General features: G+C 40.0%; 1 protein-coding gene across 1 annotated transcript; it reads left to right on the top strand.

The window, feature by feature from the left end:
• The first annotated feature begins 230 nt into the window (after nucleotides 1-230).
• On the top strand, nucleotides 231-12,662 carry SALL4 (spalt like transcription factor 4). Its single transcript, XM_077460535.1, is given in 23 exon segments — nucleotides 231-532; nucleotides 5,006-5,073; nucleotides 5,076-5,207; nucleotides 5,209-5,235; nucleotides 5,237-5,318; nucleotides 5,321-5,451; nucleotides 5,453-5,684; nucleotides 5,687-5,772; nucleotides 5,775-5,945; nucleotides 5,947-6,016; nucleotides 6,019-6,313; nucleotides 6,315-6,843; nucleotides 6,845-6,898; nucleotides 6,900-7,146; nucleotides 7,149-7,196; nucleotides 7,199-7,249; nucleotides 7,252-7,335; nucleotides 7,338-7,454; nucleotides 7,802-7,818; nucleotides 7,820-7,963; nucleotides 7,965-8,095; nucleotide 8,943; nucleotides 10,947-12,662. Coding segments are annotated over 23 exon segments (3,366 nt in total). The 5' UTR covers nucleotides 231-306; the 3' UTR covers nucleotides 11,370-12,662.
• Nucleotides 12,663-13,584: the final 922 nt, after the last annotated feature.

Below are 13,584 nucleotides of genomic sequence, written 5' to 3'. Positions count from 1 at the left end.
TTCCTCCATTCATTCACAGACTTGCCTCTCTCCTCACTCACCATCCACCCATCTCTATTGTGTTTACTTGATATAAAAAAAGGCATTTCTGGGGGGGTGGGGGAGGGGGTGGTGATCCTCTACAAAAAAAAAAAAAAAGAAAAGAAAAGTTGATGTTTTGTTCCAGTTAGAAGCATGCTTAGTGGGCAGCAGACTACATTTCCCATCGTGCCCCGCTCCCTCCCCCTCTCTCCTCTCTGATCAATAGAGCTTATTTGAATAATCTGTGAGTTTTTTGGACTCAGGCCAATCAGCTGTCAGGGACTGATGATAAATCGCAATGCATTATTGATAATCATAATTGCAGCGACATGCGCATTTCCTCCACCTGAAGGGTGGGGGGTGATCGGGCGACTCTTGGAATTCGGAGTGAAGAAGGGACAGAATTGGGACTGTTTGGCTCCTGATGCACGGACCATGTCGAGGAGGAAGCAGGCGAACCCCCAGCACCTCAACTCCGAGGGCCACACACCGCTACTGGAGGAGGCGTGCGGTGAGTACAGGGGCCCCTCTACACCGGGGACCGGACCCCCCCATCCCCCTTCACCACCCACACACACCGGGGATCGGACTACCTGCCGGCGGCACCGCCGACCTCTTCACTGCAACAAACTTATTAGGGAGTGATCGGATCCGGGGACCACCTGTACGGAGACCCCATAGAGGACCCCATCCCATGTGACCCGGGAGAGGAGCACGGGGGATCCCCCTCCTACACCCGGAGCCCCGACTATCCCCTTCATTATTACCCCCCCCCCCCCCCCCCCAACATTTCCAATCCCTCACTTTTTATGGTGTAAACTTTTTTTTTCTTTTATATATATATATATATATATATATATATATATATAAAAGGGGGGATATATCACTATCAAATATAACTATAGTGTATGAGTGTGTGTAATATATATGCGCGCACACCCCCTTTTGCTATGTATGTGTGTGTGTGCATGTATAATGAAAATAATAATAAAAAAAAAAAAAAAATATATATATATATATATATATATATATATATATATATATATATATATATATATATATATATATATATATTTATTAGTGTGTGTATACATTTTATTTAATTTTTTTTTTGTAGGTTTATTTGTGGGGGGGGGGGGGGGAGATAGATAAATAAATAAAAATTTCTTAATTCTAGACTCTGTATGCACATGTTTTCTTATCTCCCAGATTGTGTTTAAGGGTCAGTTACTATTAACTCCCAGAAAACTGTCCGGCCAGGAGGTCATAAATGGCAGATTTTTAATGCACGCCTGTTTTCCCTTTGTGCATATGGTTGGGGGGTGGAGGTGCTGTTTGCACATGTAAATCTTCCTGCACACTGCTGGGGTCCCACCCCCTAATAGCACTATAATCAAGTATTCTATGGCCAACAATTCCTGCCTGCAGACCCCTCTCAGGAAAGCTGTGTAAAGCTTCTGCTGATTTTCAGGCTGCTAATGTGAGTTCTGAAGACTTTCTTCCCCTTTTTTTTTTTTTTGTTTGATATGAGCTTTAGGGAAAACTTTTTTTTTTTTTTTTTTTTTTTTTATTTTAATGTTCAGGTTCTACTGAGATGAATATTTTGGTGCTGCAGCTGACTACTAAACTGTAAGCTCTAATTTCCTATCTTGTACTCTGGCGCCACCTTTCAGGGCGACTTGATGAATAGCTGCAGGTAGCTTGTACTGTCTCTTCTCCTCCCTATTTTTATTATTTTATTTATTTTTTATATATTTAGATCTAGTCCACCTGAAATAGTATACTGTTTCTTATTTTCTACTTCTTTTTTTTTTTTTTTTTTTTTTTGTTCTATACCAATTTGCATTTCCATCTTGGACCTCCAGCGAGAACAATGCAATCTTATTTTCTCTTTTGAGCAGTTCTGGTGAGCAATTAACAGGTCAGGAAATCGGTAGGGGGTGTGCAGGCTACAATAGTACATATTATGCATTAGCATTTTAACAAAGGAAGGTCAGAAGTGGCTTTTTATAATCCAGTATTGGGCTAGTGTGATGTCTGGAAGTGCTTAGCTGTAAATTCTTTGTACTTTTTTTGTTTAGTTGTATGCCTCTTGTATTAGATAGATATAGTCTATTTTGTAGTCTTACTCCTCTCTCTCTTCTCCCCCCCCCCCCCCCCCCCTTTTTTTTTTTTTTTTTTTTATCTTTTCACTTCTGGTGGCCTTTTTTGTTACTGTCTTCAGGGAAGCAGTAATAAAACAATCGCTACCAGAAGTGAAAGATATCAACTTTTTATCCTTCTTATCCTTTTTATTACAAGATAATCTCTCTTCTTCTGGTGGCCATTTATTTTATTTTTGTCTTTAGAGAAGCCTTAATAAAAAAACAATGGCCACCCCAGAAGTGAACGAGAACTCTGTTTAAAATCTGGTTTTAGGTCGGGGGTTTTTTTTTTTTGTCACCGCCATCATCTTCTGATCTATAGATGTTTACAGACCAAACCTTTCACAGCAGGAGTTGGAGATCTGCTGATAAGACACTTTGTGAACAGATGGTACAGCAGAAGTGTTGCAATTCTTGTGAGAAATGGTATTGGGGGGGGGGGGGGGGGGGGCGCCTGTACCAGTTTGGTGCCAACGACCTACAACTTGATGGAAATGGCAAGAATATGAGGTTGCATCCGGTGTCTTGACTTTAGAGGTCTTTCAGGTGTCTTTTTTGTTTTTGTGATTGTGGGGTATGCATGGGCAGATGCCAGTCAGAGTTCTGGATGTAGAGTGCTTGGTGGCCAAGGAAGAAAGGGGGGGGGGGGTTACATTTGTTTTTTCTGGAAACCAAATTTTTTTTTTTTTTTTACATTTCACCATTTAAATTCATTTCTTTTTTTTTTTTGAGCTGTCCTTCTTCAGTGTGTGGCGGTGACGAGGCTTGCTGCTGTAACCTTTGCCTCCTCCTGCCTTCTGTGGGTGGTAAACTGATGTCAAGCTTACAATTAGGGCTCCTGCAATTGACCTTGGCAGCAGGGTTTGTCTTAAACACAGTATTAGAGTGAGGGGCAGATTGCGACTGCTTTGTTTATGGCCCCCGAACTTGCTGGTGGTGATTGACTTTGGAAGGATTCTGTTATTTCCTTGTAAGGTCAGAATTTTTTTTTTTTTTTTTTTTTTTTTTTTTTTTTTTTTTTTTCTTCTACTTGCAGCTGACAGCCATATATATAGAAACACCTCTTTCTAGATTATCTGCCCTCTACTACTATTATTATTATTATTATTATTATTATTATTATTATTAATATAAAGCACTGAATAATTTATTACATTTATTACATTTATAAACATTCTGAATAATTTATTATTATTATTATTATTATTAATTCCGAATTGCTATAGCACCAACAGTTTGTGCAGTGCTTTATATTAATAATAATAATAATATAAAGCACTGCACAAACTGTTGGTGCTATAGCAATTCGGAATTAATAATAATAATAATATTATTATTATTATTATTATTAAGGATTTATATAGCCCCAACAGGTTGCATAAATGTTTGACTGATCCATATTGACTTTTTTTTTTTTTTTTTTTTATCTGTAGTTGCCAAATACAATATATTCAAATAGCCGCCATGAACAAGCCTTGGCAGTTTTAGACTTTGTGTCTCTTATTCATGGCTTAAATTCAGTAAACACATTAGCATAAATAACAATAGCATTGGCTTAAAAAAAAAAAAAAAAAAATTTGTTTTCCTCTCTCCCAAATCCATTTGGTGGTGATTTTAATCTAAACCCCTGCTGACTTCACTGCATTCTTCTAACTTATTGGATAACTAGATGCTGGAGAGATAACATTCCACAAATTCGGGGGTGGAGAGATGGGAAAAACAGTTGAACTTTCTGGTTCTTTTGCTTTTATCATTAATGAAAAGGCCAACCCATCCCCCCCCCCCTTATTTAATCATAGGCTATAGTTTTCATTCTGCTGTGTAGCCAAACATTACTGCACAGAGTCAAACAATAGCCTTAAATAACATGCATTTACTTCTATACTACAATAGTTGAGTTTATGGTGAGGAGGGAGGGGGGAGTGGTATATTGAAATTATACTATTTTTTTATTTTTTTATAAACACACCATAAATTGGATATAAATAAATATTTTAAATATACATTAAAAAAATCTATTATCAATATAAATTGCATTATCTTCAATGTTATGTTGTGGGTTGTTAATAAAATGAAATTCATATTTTCAATATAATTCACTCCCCCCCATCATAAATTGGATTAAATAATACAAGTATTGAAGAAAAATATATATAAATTTCATCAATAGATTACCTTTTGGCTGCTTGTTGCACATTTCAATATTTTTGACAACTGAACTCTATCTGCTTATAAAATTCAAAGGAAATGTGTATACTGGGGGGGGGGGGGGGAGATAATTATATTATTAATATTATATTAAATTATTATTATATATATATATATATATATATATATATATATATTTTTTTTTTTTTTTGTCATGACCTTTTTAGACTTGCAGACCTCCTCTCCAATGGTGACAGGAAAGGAAAAGTGTATAAATGATTAAATATTTTATGCACTTTCTTGGCATTGGGTGCATAAGAAAAATCTGACTGCATATCCTTTCTGCAAATAATTAAGCCTCTCTCATAGTATGTGTGGATGGATAGATATAAAAAAATATTTTTTTTGTAAGTAATGGCACTTGCCATAGTAGAAATGTTATGCATTAGCAATGACTTCAAGGCTACAATAAGAGTCTTAAACATTATCGTGTGAGTTGGCCTTATTGATGATAAAATTATTCTCTAGAAATTGGGACAAACCATTTCTCAACTCTTAATATACAGTGAAAATAATTTTTTTATTTTTATGCAGAGTTGTAGGTGAAGTCATTCACTTTATTATATCTCTAAAAAAAAAAAATTCTGTGCTTTGCCTTATCTTTACCTTTTTTTATTTTTATTTTCTTACAGCTAAGCCACAAGATTCAAGTGATGATGGTGAAAAAAGCGTGAAGCGATGCAGGATGGACGAGACGCACGTGTGTGCGACAAGTGCTGTGCAGAGTTTTTTGAACAATCCGAGTTCATTGAGCATAAGAGAAACTGCACTAGAAATTCCCCTGTCTTGATTATGAACGAGTGTGAAGGAGAAGAGCACTCAGACGTCTACCCGGGGACCTACCCCCAAGAGCACAGGACAAGGAGGCATCTGAAAATCAAGTGGCAAAGGACGTTCTAGTGAAGGACATTCTAGCAAAGGGCTCCGCTGTTACTTCTGAAAGGATGGAGGGGAATCAAATTCTGCTAATAAAACCGTCCCTCAAGCGGCTCCTAAGGTTAATGGATTTGGCTTCTTGCCTAAAACCAATCTCTCCAACACTAATGTGACTTTACAAACTATCAACAGTACTAAAGCGGTCTGTTAATCAACTTGTATCGGATGGGCCTAGTGCTCCAGCAAACAATGCTCACGCCATCCCAATGATCCTCGAACAACTAGTGTGCTTACAGCAGCAGCAGCTACAACAGATTCAGCTTACTGAGCAGATCCGTATTCAGATTGCTATGATGACTTCTAATTCCCTGCATCCGTCTCTAGCTGCCGCCACAGATCCGCTGAGAGCACTGGGCGCTCATCTATCGCAGCAGCTCTCGCTGCAGTTGCTCTGATTGGACAGAAAGCTGGAACGCAAAACCTTACCCTCGAGTCACTTAAGCAGTCAAAGCTACCTCACGTTCACCCCTGTCCATCCCAACTTCCGGCACTGTGCCACTTGCCTTTTCCAACCCAATGTTAAAATCTGAGGTTCATAGGGTTATGCCCGCTTCTCCTTCTGTGGCCAGGTTTCCAAACCCCGTCATATCTCACGCTCCCGGGACTGTAATCTTTCAGAATCCACTCAATATCGTCAGACCCTACTAAGAAACTGAAAAGCAAATTCCCCGGTATTCCGATCCCTGAGGCTAAACCTACCGAGGATCAGTCTTTAGGCATAAGTGTAAATTCTGCGGGAAAGTTTTCGGCAACGACAGCGCGCTGCAAATACATTTGCGTTCGCATACCGGCGAAAGCCATACAAGTGCAACATCTGCGGGAAACAGGTTTACAACGAAGGGTAACTTGAAGGTTCATTTCCAGAGACATAGAGATAAATATCCACATATACGAATGAATCCCTATCCTGTACCGGAACATCTGGATAACGTTCCTACTACAAGTGGCATTCCATATGGCATGTCTGTTCCGTTGGATGAGTCGAATGTATTTGCGGATACAAAGCTGTGTGACTAGTCTTCCCAATCCAGGACTAACTATACCAAACGTTGCCAGTATCGGCGACTCGGGATCGGCCTTCCCACTCAACTTGCAGTCCAAGCTGTCGCCGGGCAGCGAAGGCGAGTCCGTGTCCTCTGGAGCTGTTGGCCACGAATCTGGCACTGATCAAAGTCTCAACTCACCTCCTGCTAGTGGATCCAGCGAGCAAAGCTCCGAAACGAGCAAGCTACAGCAACTGGTGGAGAACATCGATAAGACTGGTTCGGATCACAACGAGTGCTTGATTTGCCATCGAGTGCTAAGTTGCCCTAGCTCGCTGAAAATGCACTACCGCACCCACACCGGGGAACGGCCTTTCAAGTGCAAAATTTGCGGCCGAGCGTTCTCCACTAAAAGCAACCTTAAAACGCACTATGGTGTCCATCGTGCAAACACTCCTCAAAAGATGCATTCCTGCCCCATCTGTCAAAAGAAATTTACCAATGCAGTGGTCTTGCAACAACATATCAGGATGCATATGGGTGGGCAGATTCCAAAATACACCTTTACCAGAAGATGCATGTGACGATGGGGACCTTGATCCTTTGGGTGATTGATGAGAAGAACGGAGATTTGAACAGCTTAACCGATGAGAATGTTGATGACATCGACATGGAGGAAGACCCTGAACTTGCAGATGTTCCTTTAGGTTCTAAGCCCCCAACCCCGCAGAGTGATGGCCAGGTGGAATCCCCAAGCATGCAGCTCTCTGAGCTTTCATCTCAGGACAATCAGATGTCTATGCCTCCTGGACTCTGCTTGCAAAGGCAAAACAGTATTAAATCAATTGAGACTGGGTCCTGGAAAGTGATGGCTTGACCAACGACTCATCTTCCATTGGGGATCCAGATACCAAAGTGGCAAGAGTCCGACACAGTCTGAACTGAGGACTCTTTCGCCACCAACAGTCAAGATGACAGTCTTCCATCCAAGTCGCCACCTTTGTACAACGGTCACGATGTGATGGGTGTGCCGAACAAAGCGAGTTGTGTGAAAATGGCTCCGTTGATCCCGATGGTGATGGGGCTCTAGATCTAACAATGGCAATCTAGTACGCAAAAATTAAAGAAGAACCGGGCCTTCTTCCCAATGGAGGAGACTTAAGTAAGTAAAAGTGATGGGTTTGTCTTATATAATTGCTTACCCTTGTCTGGTATTTCGTATTATTTAGAAAAAGATGAATTACTCAAGAAGAACTTTAATGCTAGTCCCAGAAGACTGCTGCTTAAGCAGGGGAAAAAAATAAACTATGTAGAGCAATAACAACCATTCTGAGGCTTTGGCACAGTTCTGTTCAATCAAAATGACGTGTGCTTTGCATGGAAAAATTAACGTGGCATGGGTTTTTTTATTTTTCTTTTTAGCCCACTGAATATGCCTGAAAATCTATATATGTAAAGAAATACAATTCTAAAATGGGACTTTTTTATTTTTTTTATTTTTTCTCCTAGACAGGAGTCCAAACGTGGTACATTGGTCCTCCACCCACACTAATCAAAGTGGAAATGCCAGGAGATCGTCTTTTAGGCCCCGCACATTTCATCTGTCCGCCAATCTTTTCCCCCGGCCTAACGCCCCTCATTGTCCCTCCTCGCCGCACAGCAAAGCAACATTCTCTGCCTAACCTGTACCAAGAACTTTTCCTCGGCTAGCGCTTTACAGATCCACGAAAGAACTCATACCGGCGAAAAACCTTTTGCGTGCACGATATGTGGACGAGCTTTCACAACAAAAGAAACCTCAAAGTAAGCTGCTTTAACCAACTTCCTGTTCCCCCTCCAGTTTAAAAAAAAAAGAGACCCTGACTTGCATGTATCTAGTCCAAAACCTTCTGCTTATTGTTGTCTTCAAATAGTGGTGAGATGGTGGCATTCCTGTGCATTTTTATTGCAGTCTGTGTAATACTTTAACAAAAAAAAAGGTAATTGAAGCTTAGACGCTCATTCCAAACTCAACAATATCTGGTCACATGAACAGAACTCTTGGGTCTTATAATCTAGGAATAGGTGCACATTCTTTAGATTTCTGCTAGAACATTCAGGCTCGGTTCACACTGCTGCGACTTGGGATCTGACTTGTGAGACCCACGTCAAGGTGACTTCTAATCTGACTTGTGCCCATAGACTTAAAGAAATTCCCGCCCGTAGGACGTCCTCGGGTTTCAATAGTTGTACGGGGGATGATGACAATTTTGAGCCAGTGTTCATTCAAGAAATGCCCCCCCCCATTGACTTTACCATCAGCTGTTGCACAGGCGCACAATAGCATCTGCTACGCTCCTGTGGCAAGTTCATGTCCATGATGGGCGGTTTTCTACACGACGTGGGTGGAGTTAGATGGCCAGTTCAGCAAAAAAAAACTTTGTGAGGGGCTCTTTATTTTTTTTATTTTTTGTGGGTGGCATTAGATGGCCAGTGCGGCACTGGCCATCTAATCCCGCCTGCAATGTGTAGGAAAACCGCCCATCATGGACATGAACTCTCCACAGGAGCGCGGGCACAATCTGACAGAAAACAAAAATTCTGTCGGCTATTGTGTGCCTGCATCGTCTCGCCGTCACAACAGCTGATGTTAAAATCAGCTGTTGCGTAGGGTGCATGTGCCCTTCAGGCCGGGCACTTCTTGACAGAACACCGGCAAATCCCTTTGTAGCAGAAGTGATTTGAATGGCTAAATAGCCACTCGATCACTTCTGCGGGTGCAGAAGGGGGTCCACGCCTCCCTGCTCTACCGTATTATCTTGGTGCCAGGGAGCCATGCGGCATTGGCTGCACAGAACCAGAGGGGACTTCCCTTCTTTCGCTTTTTTTTTCCTTCCCTTCTTTTCGCTTTTTTTTTCCTTCCCTTCTTTTCGCTTTTTTTTCCTTCCCTTCTTTTCGCTTTTTTTTCCTTCCCTTCTTTTCGCTTTTTTTTCCTTCCCTTCTTTTCGCTTTTTTTTCCTTCCCTTCTTTTCGCTTTTTTTCCTTCCCTTCTTTTCGCTTTTTTTTCCTTCCCTTCTTTTCGCTTTTTTTTCTTCCCTTCCTTTTCGCTTTTTTTTCCTTCCCTTCTTTTCGCTTTTTTTTCCTTCCTTCTTTTCGCTTTTTTTTCCTTCCCTTCTTTTCGCTTTTTTTTCCTTCCCTTCTTTTCGCTTTTTTTTCCTTCCCTTCTTTTCGCTTTTTTTCCTTCCTTCTTTTCGCTTTTTTTTCCTTCCCTTCTTTTCGCTTTTTTTTCCTTCCTTCTTTTGCTTTTTTCCTTCCCTTCTTTTCGCTTTTTTTTCCTTCCCTTCTTTTCGCTTTTTTTCCTTCCCTTCTTTTCGCTTTTTTTCCTTCCCTTCTTTTCGCTTTTTTTTCCTTCCTTCTTTTCGCTCTTTCCACTTCCATTGGCAACCGATCAGACTGATCGTGTTTTTTTTTTTTTTTTTTTTTTTTTTTTTTTTGGGCTGCATTGTAGGCCAGAAGAGAGATCTGGGGTCTGACCATAAAGAGGACCTGTTGCAGCCCTTGCTATCACAAGGAATGTTGCTCATCCCTTGTGATAGCAAAGTTAATGGGGGGTGTTATGGTGAGAGCTCTACCCGACCTCTGTGTAACTCCAAACTGGCAACCTAAACACATTTTAAAAAAAAAGTGCACAAATACAGTGTGACATACAAAATTGCAATGCCCATTTTTAATCTGTAGGACCTCTGCTAAAGTGTGTGTTCTAAGTAATTTTCTAGCAAAAAGGAGCACTGTCAGAATTGGCCCGGATGTGAAGTGGCTAACAGAAGTTGGATCCTCATCTATTATTGATGTGATTTGGATCTGACGTTTCGGGAAGAAGCCCCTTCCTCGCATCAAAGTAGTAGTCGCCTGGCAAAGTTGCATGACTTCGGCCGCAGTAGTGTGAACTGAGCCCTCCTATCCTCTTCAGCCAAGGAAGCTGCCATCTTGGCCTCTGTTTGCTCTGCAACTGCCATGATGCTGCACATGAGATCAGTTATGACTCCAGCCATTTGGTGGTTTGGTTGAGAGCACAAGCAAATGTGACGGTTAGCATTTCCGGCATGCTGACAAAAGTTTTTTTTTTTTTTTTTTTTTTTTTTATGTTAAAGCGATGGGTTTAGTTTTTTCTTTAACGTTCACTGTCCATGTGAGAGAGATATATATATGTGTGTGTGTGTGTGTATATTGCAAGCATATATTGGTTTGCACAAAAGTTCTAGCACCTACAAAATCGGGAATGCATTTAAAAAAAAAAAAAAAAAAATTCTAATGGCGGCTATCTAAAAACCTTATTTTTTTGGGGGGGGGGGGGATTGCGGCCGAAAACTCTGACCCCAAGTGACACTTTTTTTTTTTTTTTTTTTTATTATTGGGGGACCAGTGATATTACATTCATCAGTGCCATAATGCACTGATCAATGTATAAATGCAGGGAAGTCTCTTTTTTTTTTTTTTTTTTTTTTCTTTCTCTTTTCTCTCCCTCCCCTGCAAGAATCCAAAACTTGGTTCTAATTGCATACTGCGAGTTCACTAAAGTATTGTAGATTTTTTTAATTTTTAAATCTTCTGAAAATTTTAGTCTAATTTTAAGAACAAAATGTATTTATTATTTTTATTTTTTCTCCCTATGTAGGTCCATGTGGGAACTCACATGTGGAATAACGCTGCTCGCCGTGGACGGAGACTTTCTGTGGATAACCAAATAACTGCCTTGCCAAACGACAGTAAGAAAGTGCCTGAGATCTTTCCAAAGTATTTTGTCCCCCCAGCGGTCAACATCGATGCTACTGTTTGGAACCAGTACGCTACGGCTCTTAGCAGCAGCTTGGCCATGAAGACTAATGAGATCTCAGTAATCCAGAGTGGTGGCATTCCTACATTGCCTGTCAGTAATGGAGGTCCTTCCATCCTCACCACAGCTACTGTCTCTAACCTGGACGTCAGCCAGGCTAGTGCAAGTCAGACTATAGCCGAGAGGGAAGAAAAAAGTGCGGAAAGTGTCCCGAAACACCAATTTGCACACTTTATGGAGGAGAAAAACATAGCTGTGAAATGATCTACGTGATGGCAGCCAAGAAAAATCTTTAAGCGGACATTTGAAAGGAAATAAAAATAATAGGTGGCTGGAATTTCCTGCACCCCTTTTATTTTTTTATTTTTTTTGGACTTTTTGGTGGGTTTATTTCAGAGCAGCCAACCTAGGAATTGCCTCCTGGCACCAGAACGGACAAAAAAAAAATTGCACCTCAGATGCTGCGAATAATGCAAGGCTGACGAGTGGACTGTGTTCTTTCCAAAGGTCAAAAATGTTTACCTTTTACAAACCAATTTTTTTTTTTTTTTTTTTGCATTACAGACTTTAAAATGTGAGAACAGTCCTCCCTGCCTATGTCTGGATTTTCAACAAAACTTTAAGTTAAAATTAAAAAAACAAAATAAAACCAAAAAAATGCGGGTACATATTTTGGAATCTGCCATCCTTTTTATTAGCAGTAGATTTCAGAAACTATTGAATTTGAACTGAAATGTGAGTTTGCGTTACAGACAGCTGTTTGGTGACTGCGGCCATCCCCACCAATGGTGGTTGCGCGTTTTTCAATGTATACACTTTTTTTTTTTTTTTTTTTTTTTTTTGACTCTTTAATGTGGTAGCTGTCTGCAAAGAGTCGTAGGATTTGGAACATATTTTATCACAACGTTTAAAAAAAAAAAAAATGGGGCTGTTGTGACAATTGCTCCTCCAATCAGCTTTAAATGTTCTCCTTTACAGTGAGCAGTATTATGTTTAGTCTACTTTTTACAGGTGACCGGTAGTCGTTTTTGTGTTTTACGGTTGCTGTAAGAGTTGTTTAACTTTTTAAGTTATCTACCTCATTATTTTATTTCCTCCCTCCTCCCCCCTCCTTGTTAAATTCTGCTGTAAAAACTAACTGGTACTGGAAACACTCCAAGCACTGAAACTGGTTTCATGTTAGTTGGGTTACAAATCTTCCTCTTCAACTACTGTGTGGGGAAACTTAAATTTTTTTTTCTTTCTGAAAGGCCAAAAATACCTGCGCAGAGTACCAAAAAAAAATTATCTATTGCACCTAGCTTGTCGCTTAAAATCATTGCCATTTTGTGCCTTTCTCAATGGACTAGTAACACTTTTGAACATGATAGTTCCTGTTTACATTGTAAAGTTTAATGTTGCAAAGGCATTCCAGTGCCAAGATTCTGCGATGTGAATGTATGCCTTTTTAGGAATACGTAGTGTTTCGACATCTACTGAATGTATTACTTTATTGGTTCCTAATTATTTTTTTTGTTTTTTTGTCCTTCTTGAAAATAAATTTTGGGATGGCTTTTTCTCAGTGCACTGTCTGTTAATGACTATGGGTAACTATTGGTTTTGTATGTTGCCTTACAGCAGGGGTAGGCAACCCGGGGCACTCTAGCTGCTGCAGAACTACAAGTCCCATCATGCCTCTGGGAGGTAATTGTAATTGTAACTGCCAGCCTTGCAATGCCTCATGGGAAATGTAGTTCAACAACTGAACGGCCCCAGGTTGCCTACCCCTGGCTTACAGCATGTAATGTATTCAATGACAATGTACCTAGAAAAAAATTATTTATTTATATATATATTATATTATATATATATATATATATATATATGTATGCACTTGCCATAGTAGACATGTTTATGCATTAGCAATGACTTCAGGGCTACAATAAAAGTCTTAAACATTATCGTGTGAGTTGGCCTTATTGATGATAAAAAAAAATTATTCTCTAGAAATTGGGACAAACCATTTCTCACTCTAATGGCTCATATACAAGTGAAAGAGAAACTGCACTCGTGAATAGAAAATGACCTACCTTTTTAAAAATGTATAGCTACCAGGCACACCATGATATGCATCAGATAATTTTTTTTTTTTTTTTTTATATATATCTCATGGGTGTGCCTGGTAGCTATACATTTTTTAAAAAGGTAGGTAATTTTCTATTCACGAGTGCAGTTTCTTTCACTTGTATATGAGCCATTAGAGTTGAGAAATGGTTTGTCCCAATTTCTAGATCAGGGATCTGCAATTAGCGGACCTCCAGCTGTTGCAAAACTAAAAGTCCCATCATGCTTGTGGCTGTCAGTCTTGCTACTCCTCATGGGACTTGTATTTCTGCAACACCGCTGGATGGTCGCTAATTGCATATCCTGATCTAGATGATGGTTTTATCATCAATAAGGCTAACTCCACACGATAATGTTTAAAAGAGGAAGTAAACCC

Source organism: Lithobates pipiens, unplaced genomic scaffold (genome assembly GCF_037356315.1).
Source record: "Lithobates pipiens isolate NorthernLeopardFrog02 unplaced genomic scaffold, aLitPip1_a1.2 Scaffold_28, whole genome shotgun sequence".
NCBI classification, from domain to species: Eukaryota; Metazoa; Chordata; class Amphibia; order Anura; family Ranidae; genus Lithobates; species Lithobates pipiens.
This window is presented reverse-complemented; position numbering and strand designations above follow the sequence as displayed.